The sequence below is a fragment of the Megascapheus bottae genome, chromosome 3, assembly GCF_031878675.1.
Source record: "Megascapheus bottae isolate mThoBot1 chromosome 3, mThoBot2.hap1, whole genome shotgun sequence".
NCBI lineage: Eukaryota > Metazoa > Chordata > Mammalia > Rodentia > Geomyidae > Megascapheus > Megascapheus bottae.
In genome coordinates, this window is record NC_143511.1 from 46,929,619 (window position 1) to 46,954,220 (window position 24,602).

The following is a 24,602-nucleotide window of genomic DNA, read 5'->3' on the forward strand; positions in this document are numbered from 1 at the left end:
TAAGTTTGTTTTATGTATAGGAAATGAAAATGTAAAGGCCATTTGGAATTACTTGTAGATAATCGTCACATCTAATTTTTGCTTTGATGAATAAAAAAGATATTTCTAGTCATGTGTCAGTAAAGCAGTAATCAAGTCAGTTTTCCTAGATGTAGCCTCAACACCTAACTTTTCTGTTAATCACTGCTAGAGAGGATCTGCTTTCTATGGTAGCAATTTAGCTATAGGAAATTGTAACATAGGATTTTAGCTTCTGTACACTATTATCTTAGGAAATATATCAACTTCAAATTAGTAATTGAAATTAGGTCAAAAGATATTTCTGAATTTTAAGGAATCTAAGTTAATTTTTATTTCACTTTAAATATGTTGAGAAAAAATTCATTAAAAATAGGACTGAAATCAGAAAAATAAAGAGAGCAGATCCACAAGAACTTCAACAAGAAGATTCTGATGCTGTATGGAATGAGCTGGCATATTTCAAAAGGGAAAACCAGGAGCTAATGATTGAAAAGTGAGTTTCTTTTTCTTTTTAATAATATGGACTTAAATAAACATAAAGGAATTGTTTTGTGGCTTAAAGGCTATTACAGAAACACCATAAAATTTTAAAGTGAAATAATCTGGATTTTGTCAATACAAATAGCAACAAAAGGCTGCATTTTAGAATACATATATATGTGTGTGTGTTTGTGCGTGAGTGTGTGTGTGTGTGTGTGTGTTATGCAATAACAAGTTGCATATTAGCTATGTCTGTTGGAAACTGTATAATACGATCTAGGGATTGTGTTAATTAATGTGGCTCTCATCTGTTGGAGGTGTCGCTCCTCATTAGCTTGTATTTTAGAGACTGCCGTGCTTCATTTTTGGAATGAGGTGGAGAGGGGATAACCTAGCCAGCCATCCTTGTTTGATCTCTTAGATATATACGCAATGCAGAATGCTTGAGCTCTCTTGGTTCCCTGCCCTGTCCTGCTAATCCCAGCTGAGCTCATTATGGTGTAGCCTTGCTGCTACTCTTGGAGCCAGAGCTGTCCAAGCTAATTACTGGTAGCAGCAGAACTGCCTGTTAAGGGTCTGGTGTGGATCTGCTAACATGGTCCTTGGTAGTGACCTGCAAAAGACACAAGGGAATTGCTTTCTTTCTTTCTGTGCACTGCCTGTCCTTTGGGCTTAATGCTGATCCCTCCACTTGGTCTTTTAGCTGCCCTAAGTATAAAACTTGATGAAAGATACTCATATTTTAGAAAACATACAGTTTGTTTGCTTGATCTTATAATTCACAGGCTATAATATTCAGCTTGGAAAAGATGAACACATTTTTTCTTAGATAAAGAAAAATTAGACCAATACAATTAGCCTTTCCTGTTACTTAACTATTTTCTTTTGTAGAGTTAAGTTTTGACACTCAGACCACATAAATCTTTGAAAGTCTGGATGACTTTTACTTTGCTAGAACTTAGCATCATGTGACATATTCCTATTAAATGTCACTGAGTTTTCTAGCTGTAAATCAGAAGTTTATTTTATATATGAAGTAACATGTATAACTTTGAATTACAGCCTTTTCTAAATAATGATAAACTTTTAACGATGACCATATCAGATTTAAATGTGTACTACCTCATCTACCTCTAAGAGTATATTACTTGTGATTAATGCTGATAAAGTCACTTTTCTTGTCAACGCTTGATATTGTCAGTATTTTTACAAAGCTTTTTCTGTTTCAGCAATGGATGACACTGCCATTTATGCCTTTAATGCTTTGAATCTGTCTGTATGTTGCTTCTAATATTACCAACTTCTTCATATTCACAAACATGCAAGGTCTTTGTATCTTCTTGAGTACTTTTCAGTTTCTTTTCATTTTATCTTTAAAGTACGATTTTGTGTCTGAGGGGTATGTTTGGGTAAGTATGTGCAAGTCCTGTCCTGAATTAGGGCCTGGGTCCTGTCTCTCAGCTTTTGTGCTCAAGGCTAGCATTCTACTACTTGAGCCACAGTTCTACTTCTGCCTTATTTTTGGTGGCTAATTGGAGCTAAGAGTCTCATTTAATTTGTTGAGCTGGTTTCAAATTCTGATCTTCAGATCTCAGACTCTTTAATAGGTAGGATTACAAGTGTTAGCCACTATATATAGCTAAATTTATTTAGTTTTTGCTTTTGCTTTAGGGATATTCTGAATGGAATTGTTTTCCTGATTTTTTTTCTCATGTTCATTGTTGTTATATAGAAAACTATTAAGTTTTATATTTTATCTTATATTCTGCTACATTGTTGAAAATATTTACTAATATTTGTTTACCTAGAAGTTTTATATTTTTATTCATGAAGATTTGTCTCCCATCGTACTGTAGTCACATTTCTCATGTAGGGCTTTTAGTCTAAATTTTCATTCTAACTTAGCTCACTATCTGAGGGCTCTTATATATAATCTAGATCAGATGCTCATTATGGTACCTCAATTCCATTGTACTTTTAAGGGTAACTTTTTTATTTGGCATAATGGTATGTTTTAATATTTTTATTAATATTTCATTAGCCTATCTTTATGCTAAAAGTGATTGAAAAACTAAATACCTGATATAAAATATTGTCTAGAGCTGGGGAGGTCATGAGTCAAGTAGTAGAAAAACTGCCTTGCAATCATAAATCTCTGAGTTCAAACTCAATTATCAACAATAAAAATATATATGGCATTAAGAGATTATTTAGCTTGGGCCAGGAGTTTGGTCTAGTGGTACAGTGCTTGCCTAGCGTGCATGAAGACCTGGGTTTAATTCCTTGGTACCACATATATAAAAAAGCTGGAAGAGGTGCTGTGGCTCAAATGGCAGAGTACTCACCTCTTAAGTATAGTGCTCAGGCCCTGAGTTCAAGCCCCAGGACTGGAAAATAAAATTATTTAGCTTGATAGGATAGCTCAACCTTGTAATTCTTATGTTCATTAAGCTGAGGCAGGAAGACTGAAAAGTAGAAGCACATGTGTGCTACAAAATTTCAGAGCAAACTGGCCATTTAGCAAGCCTCTTCCTCTCACAAATGAGTTACTTATTAACTTAAAATGTAACTTAAGTATTTTAAGTATTTAGTATTTTCATTGGGATAAAGTTAACAGAAGTTTTAAACATTTTACTTTATAAAAGTTCTTTATTAAAATATTAAAATTCAATTGCACTGGGTGCATGTGACCTATGCCTGCAAGTCTAGCTAGAGATATAAGAATCATATGCCAAGATATAAGAATTATTGTTCAAAACCAGACACTGTTGGCAGAACTAGTTAAGCACCTGTAGAAAACTAAAGTTGGTTCCTTATATGTTATCCTGCTCCAGGATAATTCCAAATGGATCAGAGACCTTGAGGTAAAAACAGATACTTTGAAAACTTTACAGGAAGGAATAGGAGATACACTAGGGCTTCCTGGCACAGGCCGAAACTTTCTTAATAAAGGCCCAGAAGCACAAAAAATCAAAGAAAGTTTGGACAAATGGGACTGCATTAAACTTTGGGGTTTCTGTATGGCAAAGGACATAGCTAGCAAGTTAAATAACCCACAGCATGGGAGATCTTTACTAGCTATACAACAGACAAGGGCCTCATATCTAAAATATTCCTAGAGCTCAAAAAATTGAATCTCTCAAAAACAAATCCTCAGAGAAACAACTATCCCATTAAAAGGTGGGCTACAGACCTAAAGAGAGACTTCTCTGAAGAGGAAGAAGGCCAATAGACACATGAAGAAATATTTTTCTCAACATCTCTGGCCATACAAGAAATGCAAATAAAAGCAAGTTTGAGATTCCATCTTACTCCAGTTAGGATGGCAATTGTGAAGAAATCTAATAACAGATACTGGCAAGGATGTGGCTAGAAAGAAATGATTCTACAATGTTGGTGGGTGTGTAAACTTGTTCACCCACTCTGGAAAGCAGTATGGAGATTCCTCAAAAGACTAAACATGGAGCTCCCCTATAACTCAGCAATCCCACTCTTGGGCATTTACCCAAATGTCCAGAAACAAAGACATACTAAAGGTGCTAGCACAATGATATTCATTGCAGAATTATTTACTATAACTAAGATAGGGAACCAAACCTGCAGCCCCTCAGTAGATGAATGAATCAAGAGATGTAGTATTTTTTTTTTGAGGGAAGGGGTCATGGGGCTTGAACTCTGGGCCTGGGTGCTGTCCCTGAGTACTTCAACTCAAGGCTACTGCCCTACCCCTTGAGCCACAGCCCCAGTTCCCTGTTTTCTTATGATTAATTGGAGATAAGTGTCCCAAGGACTTTAGTGCCTGAGCTGGCTTTGAACTAAGATCCACACATCTGAGCCTCCTAAGTAGCTAGGATAGCAGGAGTGAGCCACTGTGCCTAGCTAATTTTTTTTTTTGCCAGTCCTAGGGCTTGAACTCAGGGCCTAGGCACTGTCCTTGGGCTTTCTCAAGGCTAGAGCTCTACCACTTGAGCCAAAGTACCACTTCTGTCTTTTCTATGTATATGGTACCAAGGAATCAAACCCGGGTCTTTGTGCATGCTAGGCAAGCACTCTACCACTAGGCAAAACTCCCAGCCCAAGCATAGATGAAATTCTGTGCTTCTATCAGAAAGAATGATATTGCCCCATTTGTACAGAAATGAAAAGACTTGGAAAAAAATCATATTAAGTGAAGTAAGACAGACCTAAAGAAACAAAGGTTTCATGGTTTCCCTCATTTGTATTATATATATCTAGGATTCTCCTAGTAGAGGATCACAGTAGCTCAAAAGCTATGTACATATGGCCATATAGGATGAGGCTAAACAAAATGAGCTCCAGGACATGGAAACAAGAGGTTTATCTTTGTGATTGTTTTATGTCTTTGTGAAGTTATTTCTTTTCTTTTTTTTTTCCACTTATGGTTTATCTCATGCTGTGATTCTATGTGATTTTGTTGCCTGGTGTGTGTGTGTGTGTGTGTGTGTGTGTGTGTGTGTGTGTGTGTGTGTGTGTGTACATATATATATATGTATGTATTTGTTTATTTGAAATATGGAAGGTAAGGGGAAAAAGGAGATGAGTGGGAGGGATCAGGGAAGGGAAAGTGGGAGAAAAACAAGGAAAGGGTATTAATGTTGAAGCAAGTAATTTACCTACTACCTGACAAATGTAACTATAACACCTTATACATCGCCCCAATAATTAAAACAAAAACAACAAAACAAACAAAACCCAGCCATGGCTATGGCAGGGAATTTCCTAAGACTTACCTTCAAAAACCAGAAGTGGAGCTCTGTATTAAGTAGAGTATTAGCCTTGGGCATAAAAACTCAGGAATAACACCTACGCCTTAAGTTTATTAAAGAACCAGTACCCACACCAACTAAAAAAGTCAGTTGTATGAAATTCAGTTGTATTTTGTTAATGTTGTGCCTTTATTTTAAAATTTTTATTTTTAATTATTTTAAATGCTTTTGTTTATCTTTTTTGGGGGATGGGGGTCAGTGGTGGGGCTTAGACTCAGGGCCTGGGTACTATCTCTGAGAGTTTTGCTTTTGTTACTGTTTCTGTTAAGGTCAAAATTCTTCCACTTTAGGCCATAGCTCCATTTCTAGTTTTCTGTGGTTAATTAGAGATAGCATTCTCATGGACTTTCTGTCTAGGCTGGCTTTGTACTCCTATCCTTAGACCTCAGCCTCCTAAGTAGCTAGGATTACAGGCAAGAGCACCAGAGCCCAGCTTGTTTCTTTATTTTTTTTAGCTGATACATTTTACATATTTGTTTTTTGCTCTAATTTCCATAGATTAAATCTTCAAGAAGAATTGGATGAACTTAAAGTACATATGTCTATTGATAAAGCAACAATACAAGAACTGAATAGATGTATACAAGAACTAAATAGATGTATAGCTGAGAAAAGAGAAGGTAATTTTCATTAAACTATGTAAAGATTGTTAAATTATATAGTTCTTGATGTTTTATTATCAACTTCTTTTAATAATTTAACCTTCTTATTTCCTTTTACCTTCACAAGAGAAAAATCAGATAAATAGAAGGAATCCATTCAAGTCTTGTTTGAGACAAGGTTATAATCAAAATTATGTTGAGATTTCATCTTACCCCCAGTCAAAATGGCAATCATCAAGAAAACAAAAACAACAAATGTTAGCCTTAAAACTACTACAATCTGTATTACAATTAGAATTGAGATTTATCAAAAGGTTTAAAATAGCTGAAAGTAGTGGTTCATATCTCTAGTCCTATTTACTTAGGTGGCTAAGAAGGGGAGAATAATGATCAGAATCTAGTTTGAGGAGAAAGCACAAGAGATTCCATCTCATTCAATAAAGAAACTTGAACATAGTGGTTGACACTTGCCATTTCTATTATATATGGGATGTAAATAGGAAGATCTTGGTCTAGGTTTGACTAGCAAGACCCTGTTTAAAGTCAAAGATGCAAAAAGTGTAAGGTATGTAATTCAGACAGTAGAGCTCTTGCCTACCAAGTGTTAATTCTTGAGTTTAAATGCCAGACCTTCAAAACAAAGTACTGAAGACAGTACTATTTTCTGACTCTGTTATACCACTCTTGGAAATATATTTAAAGAAGTATATTCATCATTCAAGAAACATATCTATATTCCCATGCTTACTGCAGCACTATTCACTATTTTCATAATAGTCAAGCTATGAAACTAAAGTAAGTGCGTAAGAGCTAACAAATAAAGAAGATATGGTTACACATACACAATAGAGTTTTATTTGCCATGAAGAAGAATGAAATGATACCATTTTTTGAAGAATGGATAGAAGTAAAGATGATTGCATTGAGTGAAATAGGCCAAGCTCAAAAAGAAATGTAACTGTATTTTTTTTTTTTTGGTCAGTCGTGGAGCTTGGGCATGGGCACTGTCCCTGAGTGCTTTAGCTCAAGGATAGTGCTCTACCATTTGGTCCATAGCGCCACTTCCAGTTTTCTAGTGGTTAATTGGAGATAGGAGTGTCACAGATTTCGTGCCCAGCCTGCCTTTAAACCGTGATCCTCATATCTCTGCTTCCTGAGTAGCTAGGATTACAGGTGTGAGCCACTGGTACCCAACTGTAAGACTCATATCTAAGTAACCACCTAAAATCTAGAAGCAGAGCTGTAGCTCAAATGGCAGAGTCCCAGCTTGATCAGAAAAGCCCATAGGCCCTAAGTTCAAGCCCAGTACTAGCACATACAGAAAAGGGGAGCTATTAAGGTATTGTCATCAAAAAGAGGGAGTAAGAAGGGAGTATATAATAAAACAAACCAAATACTCTGAAAAAGAGGAGGAAGAGGGTGAGTAATTCAGATTACATAATAGAGGTTGCAACTTGCTTGCAGTATGCTATGCACATATGCAGAATTCTCACAATGAAACACTTGTATTATTAATGCTTCCTAATTTCTAAAATTATAAATAATTTTGAAAGATATTTAATAAGGGCAAATGATAGCAATTTCTATTGTTCATTGGTAAAACTTTATTATATTTGTTTTATAGTGATATAGTTAACATTATTAATCATTCATATTTTCATTTAAAATTTAAAGCTTTTGAAAGATTTATTTCTATATTTCCAAATAAATGAAAATATATGTGCATATGATTATGATCATGGAAAATGATGTTTATCAAAATGAACTCTAAGAAATGGAAATTAGAGGGTTTTTTATTTAACTTTTTGTGTTTTGTTTTTCCCCTGTTGCCTCTGTTTTTTATTTCTATACTTTTTGTCTTATATGTAAGTTTATCTGTTTTGGGGAAGGAAAAGGTGAGCACAGAAATGGTGGGAGAAAAGGTGAACTAATTCAAAATGACACTAAGGAGGTATGTTGGGAGGGAGAAAGAGTAAAGAGGTAATGCTGTTCAAAAAGAAATACACTCTGTTACCTCATCTATGTAACCATAACTCTTCTGTACATCACCATTACAATAAAAAGAAAATTTCAAATGTGTAACCAGTATCCTAAAATTGATCATCAATAGGGAATGTTTCACTGTTCCAACTGAAAGTTTATTATTTGTTAAACATGAGGATAGGTATGTTTACAACTCATTACCTCTTTAGGAAAAAATGTTTATGTGATAGGATTTTTTTATTTAACTTGCTACAGCATAATTATTATCACTGTTGTTTTTAGTTGCTGACAGTTAATACCTACAAATTACTACTCACCTATATCTCTTCTGGCTTTTTAAAAAATATATAATTACTTTTGTTTAGTAGGTCTTCCATAGGTCATGAATAATTTGTCAGAGCCAATATTTGAACACTTGAATTTTAAACCTTTAACTATCATCATACTAACATCGTATTCTTTTATCAGCTCCTGAAACACTGCTCTTTTCCTCCCTCTCATTCCCCCTCCCACCCCATTTTATTTCCTACTCTTGCCTGACTCTTCTCTGTTTCTTCTAGTGTGACATTTTTCCTTTTGGTTCAAAATCATTAGCAGGGCACACTCATGCCTGTAATCACAGCTGTTCAGAAAGCTTTGATCTGGTTGGTTGAAACTGATAGCTACAGTATTTAGAAAAGTTTGTGAAACTCCATCATCAAAATAGATTGCAAAATCTATCCTGAGGTTGTGGCTTAAGTGTTATAATGCCAGCATAGTGAGCAAGCAAGCAAGCAGGAAGTCTGTGTTCAAGCCCAGTACCAAGAAACAAACAATCAAAACCATTACTTGTTACAAAATCATATTTTCACAGGTTTTTTTCTCACTATAAACAAAATCAAATTTAAACAATTCTAAGATTCATAGCCATCATGCATTCATCATTAGCAGGGTCTTATCTCTAGTATCTATTCCTTAATTAGTGCCTTTTACAATGAATGAAGTGCCATTAGTTTGCTTGATTTAAATTTAGCCTTCCTCAACATTTTTATATTACTAATGAAGACACCCTGAAGAAGATAGACTGACATACAGTTCTTACGTCTTTTCCAGTGTTGTCTAGGATCAATTTATTGTTTTTTTCCATGTAATTTGAATTGAATTTCAAATCATTCTTTCATGCTCTGTTGGTGCCAAGCACAAGAGGTCTTGTGTAACTCTTGTATCTTTTTGAGAAAACTAACACAAATAGGCAAAGCAGTTGTCACTGGAAAGGTTGGCCTTCAGCCAGAGCGTCAATTATGCTATTTTTTTGGCAATGCAACATACTTTACTAAAGATAAGATGCATTTCGTGGAAGTTAGGCGAGAAATTTTTCTCCTGAACATCTTCAGTAATTAGCTTAAATTTTCTCAATGCAACTTTATCCTTCTACAGATAATAAATGCTCACTTCCTGCACATGCCTTTTGAGGCCATCATTTAAAACTTAGGTACCTTTAAGTTGTTGTTACTAGTATGTTTCCTTGTATTTAACAATGTGCATAGCTGGTGCTTTTATGTTATGTTATTATTTTTTAGAAACTGGATCAATCACTTTTGTCTTGGATCCTTCTTTTTTTTGATAGTATCAGAGGCTAAATTGAGTCCTCACTCACTACTGAGTCCCAAGGCTATCACAACAGCCTTAATCACAAGTCCCAAGGCTTACCACAATGTCATTAATTCAAGAGATATTTTTTTTATTTTCTATTTTTATTGTAATGTATAGAGAGGGATTATAGTTACATTGGCCAGATAGTAGGTGTATTACTTCTCATGATTGATGCCCCTTCTCATGTTTTTTCCCCCATTTTCTTCCCCTCGCCTCCTTCCAATCATCTTGTTTTCTTCCCTTCACTTTCCTCTTTCAAATAATCAAATTTACATACCAGGTAACACAGTCAGATACAGTAACAACACGAGATTGACCAAAGGTCAACAAAAGAGAAGAGAAATAACATAGTAAATTCAGAACAACAATCACACAAGATAAATCTCTTGTTTCCATATCCTAGAGATCTTTTCATTTAGTCTCATCCTATATGACCTATGAATCTAGGTCTTGCGCTATTGTAATCCTCTGCTAGGAGAGTCCTAGGTGTGTACTAATTATTACAAATGGGTCTGGCTTACTTCACTTAATATGATTTTTTTCCAAGTCTTTCTATTTCCTTACAAATGGGGCAATGTCATTCTTGCTGTTGGCAGCATAGAATTCCATTGTGTATAAATACCATATTTTCCTGATCCAATCATCTACTGAGGGGCATCTGGGTTGGTTCCATATCTTTGCGATGGAAAATAGTGCTGCAATGTGTTAGTGGCTTTACTATTTCCTTGTTAATGGGCATTTGGGTAAAGAGCCAAGAAGGGGTGGAATTTCTGGGTCATAGGGGAGCTCTATGTCATGTTTCTGTATAGTATGGATTCATTGCTCATAGTTTTGAACTATTTTTTTCATTTTAGATTTTATTTTAATTTTGATTTAATTGTAATTTTTGTTAGATACATTAGAAAGTATTATATTGAAAGCAATTAAATTGAAAATAACAATTGAAAGTAGTTTATCAGATACAAAATATTATTGAAAGTAAGTAAAAAGATTAAGAATGAGCATATTATAATTGGACATACTCAAAACACCCATGCTTATAAGAGGCTAGATGTTATGAATATATCATGGCCATGTTTACATTTAAGAAATAAATGCTGGGTACCATTTGGGAAGGTCATAATCTTTTATGTCAGAACTTACTAGAGCTCTCTTCTTTTACAATAAATGCAGGGTTGCTGAGGACATGTGTCATGTAGCAGTGTGTTACTTTACAATTACCTCTCCATATCATTGCTTTGGATGGGACTTAGTTTTGCTCACTGCATACCTGAAGATTTATTGTTTCATCATAATATTTACAATTATAAAGAGCATATTTCTTCAAATAACCTTTTTTGTCTATCACTTTTTCTGGAAAACATTTTTATCAATAAAAATCTTACTGGGTGCTAAACATTTTTGTAAATATTTTTACACTATAATTTGGGGATATATTAGGTATGTTAGACTATTTTGCACATGTACCTCTTTGCAATTTTAAAACTTTTTTATTATATATTAAGTTAATCTCAATGCTTTTTGTTACCAATTCTTTAATTTTAATTATGTATATTTCTTAGTTTCTTTATTAGTATATTATATTGATATAGTTTAATTATACAAAGGAGTTTCATTATGACATTGATAAATGATATTGATAAAATACTGTCATCAAATTACTGTGTAGAAGCATTTTAATTTAATGGAATCTCATGGTAGTACTTCTTCTTATATCCTGAGCAATTGCACAATGTGCCTGTATCTTGAGGTGTTTTCCCTCAGCAATTGCAATATTTCTAACTTTTCATTAAGCTCTTTAATCCATTGTGCAGTGATTTTTGTCATTGGTTAGAGATAAGGATTAAATTTCTGCATGTGTATATCCAATTTCCTTGAAACTATTTGTTGAGTATTTTATTCAATTCAAACTTCTAGTATTTCTTTTTTGCTCATAATTGTTTTAGCCCCTTGGCCTCTTCATGATTTTCAGATGAATACAGGAACTTTAGGATTCCTTTCTTCCTCTCTCCCTTTCTCCCTCCCTCCTTCCCTTCTTCCCTTTCCCCTTCTTCCCTTTCCCCCTTCCTTCCTTCCTTCCTTCCTTCCTTCCTTCCTTCCTTCCTTCCTTCCTTCCTTCCTTCCTTCCTTCCTTCCTTCCTTCCCTCCACTACCCTGCTATTATTTTATTGAATGTGTTTCTGTGTCTATTGCTTGCCTCAATTCACAGGTTTAGTTTTTAAATGGTATGTCAGAAATCAAGCATATTATGTTCATAGGTCTTTGCGTTTTTCTTTATTTGATTTTTCTAATACACTGTCTTCATATTGAGTATGACATATTCTGCTTTTTGTAGAAGTGAAATAAAAATAGAAATATTCCTTAGGTAACTGCTCATACAAAAAAAGGTACCTATTACCTTTGTTGTTGTTGTTGTTGTTTGGGTTTTGTGTTTAATTTTTTTTGTTAAGCCAGTCCTGTGGCTAGAACTTAGGGTCTGGGTGCTGTTTTTGGGCTTTTTGCTCAAGACTATCATTAAACCACTACATCCACAGCACCATTTCCAGGTTTTTTGTTAGATAACAGGAGATAAGAGCCTCACAGATTTCTGCCCATTCTCACTTGGAACTTTAATCCTTAGATCTCACCTTCTTGAGTCACTTAAAGTTGTGAGGCACCAACATCCAATCCTATTGTTCTTTTTTAACTTTATGCTCTTTGTTGTGGGTCATGGGGCTTGAACTCTGAGCCTAGAGGCTGTCCCTGAGCTCTTCAGCTCAAGGCTACTGCCCTACCTCTTGAGCCACAGCTCCACTTCCTCTTTTTTAACTTTATGAAGTGATATATTCACAGAAGTTTGAGGAAGTTTGTACAAGAAGCATCATATTAAGAACCAGAAAATTCTAACTGTTTTGCAGCATACCTGTAATTCCAGAACTGAGGTTGAGACAGGAAGATGATGAGTTGAACTCCAGCCTGACCTGTGTGGCAAGACCAAAACTAAACAAAAACATTGATGTCCATAACTCAGGGAGGCCAAATGCATCTGAATGAAATCGGTGCTCTTCAATGGAGTTTGGAATCATAAGTCTCTTTCACTAGTCCTTGTGTCAGAGAAGATATTATTCAGTTAAGTTATGTAGTAAGCTAATAGCAAAACTTTGAGGCCTGTGTATAAGAGAGCATTTGGGAAAGAGTGCCTGGTGGCTGCTAGGGAGTTGTTAGACCCAGACTAAGGAAAATTGTTTTGAGCTTCATCAAAGAGCAAATGATGGCAGTTCTAGTCATCATATCAGGGGTTAGTTAAAAAATATATAAGCTAAATTTTAAGTTGGTAGTTTTATATGGTTACCAGTTAACCTCTGCCCCAGAAGCTACCTTACAATCAAAGTCTTTCTACCTTTGCCATTAGTATTAAGCAGAGTATCTATGCAAAGTTTTCTGACTGAAGAAATTATTCTAAAGGAAATGAAGTTGTCTTAGTGTCATTCTAAAAACCACAGAAAATTAACTCATAGAATCCTAAAAGTTTACCATGTTTTCTCACTAAAGACTATCATTTCATCTAAGGACTACCAATAGAGACTATCTGCATAGATAATCCCTCATCTCCATCCCATACTTTTATGTGTTCTTCAGGATTATTCAGTTATCCCACAAACAAATCATTTACTACTCTTACAAAATTGCCTACATCATCTTCCATTATCCTTTTCCCTGGGAAGAGTTAGAGTTTTTGATAATATGGCCCTTCTTTTAGTTGTGTTTTTTAAATGTGTATACCTCTTTTCTTTTTTCGGTCCTGGGGCTTGAAATCAGGGTCTGGACACTGTCCTTGGGCTTTCTCAAGGCTAGCACTCTACTACTTGAGCCACAGCACCACTTCCGGCTTTTTAGGTGTATGTGGTACCTATGAATCAGACCCAGGGCTTTGTGCATGCTAGGCAAGCATTCGACTGCTAGGCTAGGCTCCCAGTCTTTATACCTTTTTCCTGTTAATTTTCCATAATTAGTTTATTTCAGCAGACTTAAAGACCATTCTTTGAAGGGAGTAGTTGAAGTCCCTTCACTCCTATTCTAAGGAAAGGGGATTAAAAGGAAAGGAACAATATAGAAATTCAGGAGAAGATTAAATAAGAATGAGAAAAATTTAAATTTAAAATGGAAGCTGTCTCTGGTGAGTCATTCCTATATTCTTCGCTACTCAGATGGCTGAGACCTGAAGAATGAAGACTCAGTGCCAGCATGGGCAAAAGAATCCAAGAGATTCTATGTCCAATTAAGCATCAAAAAATAGGGATAGCATGGTAGTTGTGATAGAGAAGTATCAGTTGAGCATACAAGCCAAAGAAATGTGAGGCCTCTGTGTTCGGCCCAAAGAAGAAAAGAAAAATTCAGGAAGAAGAAACTCTTAAGAATGAATCAGTAAACTTTTATGGAAATTTAAACTAATACATTTAATACTTAATATATTAAAAATCTGTAAAATAAAGAATTTACCTGTATATCCATCATGTGAAACAAATAGAAGCATAGATTTCTAACTAGGCCCTCTTTTCTTATGTCCCAAATCATGAGATTCTTGAAGGCTAAGAGTATGAAAAATTAGGTGTAGTTCTTTATCTCTTTACTTGTCCTAAGCTAATCTGCTTAAATATTCTTTATAAAGCTGGTAAAAGTGGGAAATACTATAGTGGAACAACTACAGATAAGATTGTGTAACCAGTTTACCAGTGGACTTTGCACATGCCCAACAAAAGAGCAACAACTAAATGAATTTAAATAGAATGTGAAGCTAATTGAAAGGACCTCCAGGATATTGAAACAAAAGCCATATAATGAATAATTGTTGTCCTTAATGTACTATGTTGTCTCTCATCTCCTTTGCTGTCCCTTGGTTATCTCATATTGGTATAATATATCACTTTGTTATCTGATATATTGAATTTACTCGTATTTGGATATTTGAAATTTGATAGGGAAGGGGGAAAAACCAAGACGGGTGGGGGGCGAGGGGGGGGGGGAGGGAAATGGGTACCAAGACATGTGAAAGGGTATCAATGTATGTGAATTAATGCACCTTCTATCTGGCAAATATCATGTAACCCTTTTACTAATTACAATAAAAAATGCAAAAAAAGTTAATATTTAGCATTTCTGTATTACAATTTTGAGCTATTGTTAGCACTTTCTGCTCTTTGAATATGGAACTATTATCTTAGTTTTAAGAATAAATATTTCACTCAGGACTATAGGAGATATTTAAATGACTAGAACAGATGGATTGTATTTGCATATTATTTCTATATTGCTTGAAGAGTGTTGTAAATGAATTCAGCACCATGGTGTTAAGGGACTAGAAAAAGAAACTTGGGAACTGATAGATGATTATCAAGCTAAAGGTACTTATTCCCTAGTTGGCAAATTCTACCTATTCTAGCTTTTATTATCCTTAAGATAGTGTTCCATTTATTTCATGAGTACAGAAGTTTTAATTGGGTATGTCATGTTTCAAAGACAAAAGAAATGCCTAATTCACTCTAACAAACTTGTTAGTCACTGTTTATACCGAGAGGATTTCTATTCTACAGAGAATAATATTGTTTTCTTTTTTCTTTGTTAATAAATCAAAGTTTTACACTGATTTACAGCAGTTAGATGTACTTTAAAGTAAAATTATCTCAAGCTAACACAGATACATATCCTTTTAGTTTTCTTTTTTCTTTCTTTTTTTTAAGAACAATATGAACATATTAAGTTGTCACCAAATTTTCTGGTAAGAAATGTTATATATATGTGTGTGTGTGTATGTGTGTATGTGTATTTTATTAAATTTAAATTTTCATGGGCAAACAGAAACTAATAGAAATTTTTATGAGTTTCCCCTTTATTCTTGTAATTTTTTTATTCACTGAAAATAAAGTTATGGTAGTCACATGGCTAGTGTTGGAATGATTTGTGGTCACTTCACCCAGATACTTAGGATTTTACTGGTTATGAAATGACAATTTTTCTTAAAATTTGATTTTTTAAAAATGGTTTACCTTGCCATGTACACGGTCTTTGACTTGAACAAAAGATTTTGGTGGTGGTGATGGAATGGTGCGGGTACAGTTTCAGTACATCTTAATTCTGTTACTGTTTGCTTTGTTCCACTATCGCTCTGATCCTCCTGGCAGGGAAGAAGATTTGAGAACAAAACTAGTAGTGACTGTATAGATAAAAAGGCAATGAATTTCGCTTTTAAGGCAAAGGAGGAACAGTCTACAAAAGAACGAAAATGGGAATAAAAGCAAAGTATTGTTAACCTGTAGATCTATTATACTTTTGAAAATCTTAACATTGCAGAAAAAAAATGTGACTCTACAAAGATACATAATTATGTGACTGAAAATCTTGTAAAAGGTAACCATTTAGTTCCTGGCAAGGCACACAAAAGAAAATAGACTAGATTATTCATAATTGAAAAAATACAAAAATCTTTACATCGAAATGATAGGCCAAACAGTGTTTAAGCAGTGTACAAAGTACCATAATATGTTATTTATTCTCTGCCAGAACAACTATATAGATACCTTGAAGATGATGAGGTCAAGAAGAGTCCTCCAGAGAAGAATGGAAAAGAAATGTCGGAGCAGACATTACAGAAGGTAGTCTAATCTTTAAGATATTGAGCTAAGCAAGTTAAATCTGACTTTTAACATAAAGGATTATATTTTAAATTGAGAGCTCATGAACTTAAACTTTATGTTGTTTCTTAATTTAAATTCATAATTCAAAATCATTGGCTTGCCATAATGGAGTAAAAAAAAATCAATGTTAGTGATATAAATGTGTAAACACTTGAGCTTCGGTTGACATAGTTTAAAAACATTTTCAGAGATGAAATGATGAAAAATGAACATAATAGAACTTAAAAAATTTAAACTGTGTGCTTATTATTTATAACTGGGCAGTTTAAATTGAAAATGGGTCATAAAACTGCTACACTGCAGAATACATACAGATAGACAATTTTGGAACAGAGTAATAATTATAGCACTACCATAGTACATAGTAAGACATTTGTAATTTTATATTTGGAAATATATTTGTCTTATTAGATAAAAATTCATACAATTATATTTTGTATACCTATATTTTATTAAGAATGTTAATATAAAATATCATTATGCTTATCATTAATAGTAAAATGCTGTTTTGAAATTTTAACATTTCAGAGACAGTAGTGAGGAGATACTGGAAAAAAAATCTTGACATTTACCTTTAAACTTTACACTTACAGTTTTGCATGAAAATATATTGCTGTTGAGCTCAATGAAGTAGACTCAATTATATTAACAGCTTTTGGTATTGTTATAAAGAAAATCTTTAGTTAGTTTAATCTTATAACTCATCTTCCTGTAATTGGTTATGTTTTGAAATAAAATATTAGTACTTATAGTTGGAAATATACACACACATAAATCTCTACTATTGTAACTATTTATATATGTATTTCTGCATCTGTGAATTGACTTAGGAAATTTTGTCATTTATAGAATATGGTATGGTTTCCTAACCCTTGCTATATGGTCAGGTTACAAGCTGCCACCCATCTGTATTAGTAAGTGGTACATATCAAGCAAGTTAAATTGATAGCAAAAAAGAAACATTCACATTTATTATTTTAAGGTAAAATAAAAGAGTGAAATACTCTAAGTAATACTAGGATGTCATGATGCTTATGATTAGCTTGTAAACTTTGTTTTAAATGATATTTTTGTCAGGTTTTGTATAATTTTTGTTTATACGGATCCAGAATAAACCATTTATTGCCCAGTAGAAAACCTAAAGCAATGTAAGATTTTACTCTCACTACAGTAAATTAATGCCAACATAATGGATCTGAAAATCCATTTCAAGGTCTAGAAAACAAACAGGAATTATTTTCATTAGACCTTATGTCATATTTGCATTCTATTACAAAAAGTTTAATCCTCGTGGTTGAATGCCCTATTCTTAAAAGATGTACATTAAACTCATTCAAAAGGATTTTAAAAGTAGTAATTAGCTGGGCAGTTATGGCTTGTGCCTGTAAGCTTAATTACTCCGGAGACTAAGAGCAGAAGAATACTGTTGGAGGCCAGTGTATGTGTGGGTGGGGAGTGGGGAGTTAGCTTGAGAGACTGTGTCTTTAAAATAACCAATAAATAGAACTGAAATGATCAGGTTCAAGTGATTATGTATGGTCCTTAAAAGTAGGCATCCCTGTGTTCAAACCTAAGTAACTCCTTTATCTCACCAAACGGTGGTAACAAGAAAATGTTATGTTAGAAATGTAATGTATTCGTAAATTAGTTTAAAAGAATGCATTAAGACTTCACATCATTATTGGCTGAATTACATCACCTGAGATTTGTTAGCTTTCTGTATCTACTGTGTCTAGCGATAGTAAAGAAGTAATTAAGATGAGTTTGTTAGCATAGACTCTAATTTCGAGATGCTAGAGTCCTTATAAGTAAAGGAAATAAGGAAAGTAAGAATTCAGAAATAGACCATGTGGCACAGGCAAAAGGTTGCCATTTATATGGCAGTGGATCAGGCCTCTAAAGAAACCAGTGCTCAGATGACACATAAATTAGAGAGCTTCTGCAAATCAAAATTATGATAGCATGTATTATGTATGATATCATAACTGTTAGCCATGCACTCTTTATATTTTGTCACAGAAATCCTAGCAAACTAATATACACACTTAGCAATGTTTGATCTTTTATTTCAACTTGAAAGATTAGTAATCATTCAATATGTCTTGAAACATTATTTTAGATATTAAATAGTACTGAAAGAATGCTTTCTTTAAACTGGTCTAAACCCCATGAATCAAATGCCTTTGGCAGTATTTCAGACTTTTTTTAAAAAATCAAGTTAACAGTTTTTAAATGTATACTTTGAATTCTTTAATAATGTATTCATTTGATGAGTCCATGTCAGGAAAAACAGTTAATCCCTAATTTCCTGACCAGTTGCCAAGTATGTTACCAAAGTTTAAGGCAAATAAGCAGCCTTCATCCTTGCATCTAGCAAGAGAATAATTCAGGCAATACATAACCATAGAGAGTTTATTAGAAAAGGAATATAAAATGAAAAGAGACAGGCCATGGGAAAGGTGACAGTTCTGCCAACTCTACCATGTTGACTGTCTTCCTTATAACAGATCTTAAAATGGAGTCCTTAAAGGTGACTTTCTGATTGGTAGATCTCTTTTCTGTTTCCTATAAGGTTATGATACCAAAAATTTACTGACCTGTTCTTATTTCCTCATTCTTTTGTCCTTTTTACTTCTTTATTCTTTTCCTCTATTTTTCTTTTTTTGTGCTGGAACCTAGGCTTGAACTCAAGGTTCTGGGCAATGTCCCTGACCTTTTTCCTCAAGGTTAACCCTCTGCTACTTGATCCATAATTCCACTTATAACTCTTTGGTGGTTAAAAAATCTCAATGGATTTTCCTGCCTGGGCTAGTTTGGAATCTCAATCCTTAGATATCATCCCCCTGAGTATCTATGATTAATTGTATCATTGACCACCAGCACCCAGCTTTCTTATTCTTTTGTAGTCTCCTGCCTGCATATAAAGTAGGTTTTAGTTTATCAGTTTTTCCAGCTGTTTGCAAAGTTCTCCAAGCCAAAATTACATAATTGGCTGTTTTTCTACTGACTTGTATCAATAATAAGTGCTATTAATTTTATCTGTTCAAAATGTATAGAAGTAGTATGTTTTGTTATGTCTTTTTAAAACATAAACATAAAATGTTCTAATCTTAAATTTTCATAAAGCAATCAACAGACATTAAAAACATTTTAGTTGGTTTAGGAGCACAAAAATGTGAGGTTTCTCCTGCCCTATCATAGGAGTAATGTCTAATGCTTCTACGATAACAAAAAGGTTAAAAAGAGAAAAAGCATACTAAATTTACATAAAGTTTGACATGATACTTGAGGCTTCAATACCAAAAAAACAGGAAACCGTTAAGTTTTATGTTTTTTTTAAGATATTGTGAATCAAGGATAGCTGTGTCAAAGTATAAGATGAAATATACCTACAGAGAAACCATGAAGACCTGTTTACTCATATTCTTGGTAGCCTTGTTGTGTAGCATTTTTTCTTTTATTCTTGCATGGAGCAAAACCAGTGTCTAGAAGGATTTCTTTCCTCCTTCTCTCCCACCTTTCCTTCCTTCTTTTCTTTTTTGAGGTAATGGAATTTTTACTCAGGGCTATAAGTAATCTCTTTTCCACTTTGTTCATACAAATCTTTTTGCTTTTAATTGAGTGGCCATAGACACTATGTCTCTTAACTAAGGCCACATACATGCCTGGGATTAGATTGTGTTTAACCATACTTAGCTTATTGAGTAATACGACACTAGGGTCTTCACTAACTTTTTTGCAGGACTAGTATTGAACTGTGAACCTCTGTCTTTCCCCGTCTTCATCTGTCTGTGTCTCTCTCACTCTCTTTGTGATTTTGTCTTTGTCTCTGTCTTTCTGTATCTTCCTTCCTGACTTCCTCTTCCTCTCCTCTCTGTCTTCTTTTTGTCTCTCTTTTTTAGTCTGTCTGTCTGTCTGTCTGTCTGTCTTCTTTCTCTCGGTCTCTATCTCTTCCCTCTCTCTGCTTTCTCACCTGCCAGAACACAAGGCATCACTCTCAGTTGACTTTTTTGCTCATGACTGACCCTCTGCCACTAGAACTACATTTCCAGTCTTTTCTATTTTTATTTTTTCTGTTTAATTGAAGATTGGTCTGAGGGATTTCTCTCCAGGATGGTTCCAACAGACATTTCCAGGTTTTAGCATCCTAAGAAGGTAGTATTATAATCATGAGCCACCTGTGCCAAATTCTTCCTTCTCTTGAGTAGCTTGGATTACAGGTAAAAAACCCCTGTACCCAGTCTTAGAATGAAGATTTTTTCAAGGGCAAAAAAATAAGAGCAAGTGGACATGCTAGGAATTATGGCTTGGTTTTGGTAACAAGTAACCTGCCTTGGAAAGGAAAAGTTCTTCTTTCTATCACTCACATTGGGAAAGGAAGTGGTAAGAGGAGTCTTAAGGGCAGACGATTCCCTTCCTTACAATGCTAAGTACTCAACATACCCAAACACAATACTTGGAGGTATTGTGTTCTAAGCACCAATATTTAAACATTTCAGGATTTACCTACAAACTTAAATACAGTTTAGTCAATGACTAAATGAACAAATATGACTAAATGAACAAATGACTAAATGAACAATGACTAAATGAACGAATATGCTAGTTTCTAGTATTGAAATCTAAAACCAGAATGTTTCTTTACTTACAAAATTTTACTTTACATCTTAATAAAATAGTTTTAATGGATATTTCAGTATATTTAACAAGAGTAATTATATTTTAGTTCTTCAAGTAATTTTCTTAGGTACTTGCTAAAAGTAATAATAAAACAACTAATGATAATGATGATGATAAATTTGTTAGCACTTACTGACTGCCAAGATTTATTTGTAAACATGTTTTATACTAAATAAGCTTTGTCTCTTTAACAGCTTTTATTAGTCACATTCACCAATGAGAAAAGTATAGATAAAACAGGTTACATATCTTATTGTCTATAAAGTAATCAGAGGTGAAAATGAGATATAACTGACTCAAAATTGTATTTCCCATGAACCACACTACATCTTACTCATATTTTTACGCCACAAATACTAATATTTTTTAAATCCAGTTATTTTCTTGCACAAAATATGTATATAGGGCCAGGAGTTTGGCCTAGTGGTAGAGTGCTTTCCTGGCACGCACAAAAACCTGGGTTCGATTCTTCTGCACCGCATATATAGATAAAAGCTGGAAGTGGTGCTGTGGCACAAGGGTAGAGCTCTAGCCTTGAGAAAAGTCCAAAGACAGTGCTCAAGCCCTGAGTTCAAGCCCCACAACTGGCAACCCCCCCCCAACAACAGGTATATAAAAATACAGCCTACTTTATTTACTTTACTTGAAATCTTATCATGATTTTTTTCAAATATGTTTATGGATAGTATAAAGTTTTATAGATCCATTCACAGAAAATAAGAATACAGAGAGTTAATATTCATTATTCTACAGGTAAGTTGCTAAAAGGCTATAATATAAGTTGGAGGTAGATAATTCACAAGAAGTTAAAAAATATATTTGAATTTATTTTAAGCTTGTTTGCTTTCATGGCTAATATTTTTAGTCACATCAATCAGCTTTTCATTAAAATATTTGAATTGAGAAAGAGCCAGAGAATCTCACACAGAGAAATACACAGAATTCTATAATCAGTGGGTAGCAATGTTTTTCATATCCCTCATTAGGTCAAGAGTAGGTTCCATAGGCACATATATCCAATAATAAATAGGTATTCTGAGGAGTAGAAGTAAGTAAAATTAGATGAAATTCTTCATATTGTGTTGGTCCCAGAATAAGGTAGTCAAGACAGAGAAATGACCATTTAATTAAATAAGGCTTGTTAACTCAAAAAAATAGGGGTTCTAGATGCATAGATAAATGAAAAAAAGTACATGACTTATGTCCCCACCATAGTAAAGTTCAGTACACTGGAAAGTGTCAGAAATACAATTTTAAGGGCCAGGAGTTTGGCCTAGTGGTAGAGTGCTTGCCTAGCATGCCTGAAGACCCGGGTTCAATTCCTTGGTACCACAAATGTAGAAAAAAGCCAGAAATGGTGCGAGGCTCAAGTGGTAGAGCTCTAGCCTTGAGAAAGTCCAAGGACAGTGCTCAGGCCCTGAGTGCAAGCCCCAGGACTGGCAAAAAATAAAAAAAATTAAAAAATGCAATTTTATCTTGTATATTTCTGGAATGTTACTATATGAAATTAATGACCTTTTCCCATTAGGCTCTTAAATGTACTATAACTAAATATATTTACGTATATATACACAGAGAGAATGGGATGAGAATAAATTTTTTCTTTGCAGAATTTTATTTTAAAGTAAATAGGAATCCATGGAGTTTAGATTTTTTGTTTACCTCAAATTTTTTCTTGACTTCCTTTTTTTGGGGGGGGTTCTTACTTTGCTTTTTGCTCAAGCTCTCTATCACTTGAACTATACCTCCACTTCCTTGACTTCCAATTATTTATTAATTTTTTGAGTAGCCCTTCTTTGTGGAATAGTAGCAGAGACATAATATCTTGAAGATGAATTCTAATCTGAAGCCTGAAAAACTGCCATCTATTTATACTTCAATTTTCAGAATCCCAAGGGATTTTTGTACTTTGTTTTTTATTTTTATTTAAATTTGCATCTTTCTATAAAAATAATTAATGGTTTTGTTTTCCTAATTTGGGGAGAAAATGATTAAGAGGGATTATGTTTGTGAAACCATGAATTATACAAAGAAAATATTTCTTTACAAAAGTAACACATGTTATTTTCCAAGCTCTATGTCTAAATCAATATTTCTATGAAGTTTTTGTGCTCATGAATTAGAATTATTCTTTTATTGATGATATTCAGACTTTTATCCTAGATCTTATCACTTATCAGTTTTCAATATGTAAATGTATACATTTTTTAGCTTCAACTTCCTAACATTTAAAAAATATTTAATGTCAAGAAGTGTATGGTACATAGCCTTTGTTGTATAACATGAGCAATACTCATTGAAATAAATGGGAAAATTTTACCTTATATACATCAGAAAATACTTATAATTTTAAATTATCATAGTTTATTTTTGGTAAAAATTTTTAGTATATACAAAATAAGGGCCACAAGACTTCTACAGTTATATTTTTCTAATTATAGAAAAAAAGTAACTGCTGTTGGTTATTTATATTTACTCATTGCTTATTCCTATAATTATTGAGGAAAAATGTTATTTACTAATAGTTTTCTTATGTTCCTTTCTTAGATTTTTTTCAGTTGTTATTCATTTAAAAATTTTATAGAATAAGTAAAATGTATAACCAAGCCATTAGAACTGGGTTTATTAATATACTTAGTTCTGTGTCACTTTGTGAAGAATTTTTAACTTCTTTTACCATCTGTCCTTTATTCACCAGATGCATTATTGCACTTTTGAATGTATTCATGTATAACACCTTAGAATTAGTTAGAAATTAAGTACTTTAGTTGTCTTTGTCCTTGTACTAAGTGTTATTTTTCATCAGTTAAAAATGATAATAAAAATGCAGAAGATAATGGTCTTGGATTTTAAAAGTGTTAATTGAACTCTTTGTTTAGGTCATTGAGTTGGAAAATCGGCTAAAATCTTTTGAGAAAAGGTCAAGAAAATTAAAAGAAGGGAATAAAAAATTAATGAAAGAAAATGATTTCCTGAAATCCCACTTAAAACAACATCAAGAAGATGCAGAAAGTAGAGAAAAAGAGCTAGAATCGCTACTAAAGGGGAGTAAAGATGTAGAAAAAGACAAAACTGAACTTCAAGTAAAAATCAATGAGCTGGAGAGTGAAGTCACTTCTCTAAGGAAACAAGTGGCAGAAGCTAATGTGTTGAGAAATGAAGAGCTGTTGAATCCAGAGGAGAAATCTCACAATGCAACAGATGGAGCTAAATCTGAAATGACTACTATGGAAGTCAGATCTGGACAGTGTGATTATAAGACAACCACTACCAAGGTTAAATTTAAAGCGGCAAAGAAAAAGTGCTCAGTGGGTCGTCAACACACGGTTCTCAATCACTCCATCAAGGTTATGAGCAATATATTTGAGAACTTCAACAAGGACGGCTGGGAGGATATGAGTGAAAGCAGGTAAGGCTCTCATTAACTTAGCTCTGTGGTGGGGACACTGTGCATATGTAAAGCACTGGCAAATGGAGATTGAATTTCAACTACTGTCGATTTGGTATTCAGAAAAAATACTGTCAGATTCTTTGAAATATCTTGGGAGGTCTTGTTCTGAGCTTATTGACTGAAATTTGCATGCAAAATTAGCCACTACTGCATGAGTATTTGAATAGGTGCCAAGAAGCCTAAAAGAAGGCAATGCTTGATTTCTTCCAGTGATGCTATTTTCATGCAGTCATGAGGCTTGAAATTGACAGTTTGGCAGGTTGATTTAATTTGCTGGCCCTTTGCATATTCACCA

General features: G+C 33.8%; 1 protein-coding gene across 1 annotated transcript in view; it reads left to right on the forward strand.

The window, feature by feature from the left end:
- Window positions 1-24,602, forward strand: part of Cntln (centlein) — a 197,786-nt gene that overhangs the window by 99,312 nt on the left and 73,872 nt on the right. The window contains exons 12-15 of the mRNA XM_090330032.1: window positions 395-514; window positions 5,787-5,908; window positions 16,043-16,134; window positions 23,736-24,265. Coding sequence (XP_090186158.1) covers window positions 395-514; window positions 5,787-5,908; window positions 16,043-16,134; window positions 23,736-24,265 — 864 coding nt within the window. The remainder of the gene's footprint in view (window positions 1-394; window positions 515-5,786; window positions 5,909-16,042; window positions 16,135-23,735; window positions 24,266-24,602) is intronic.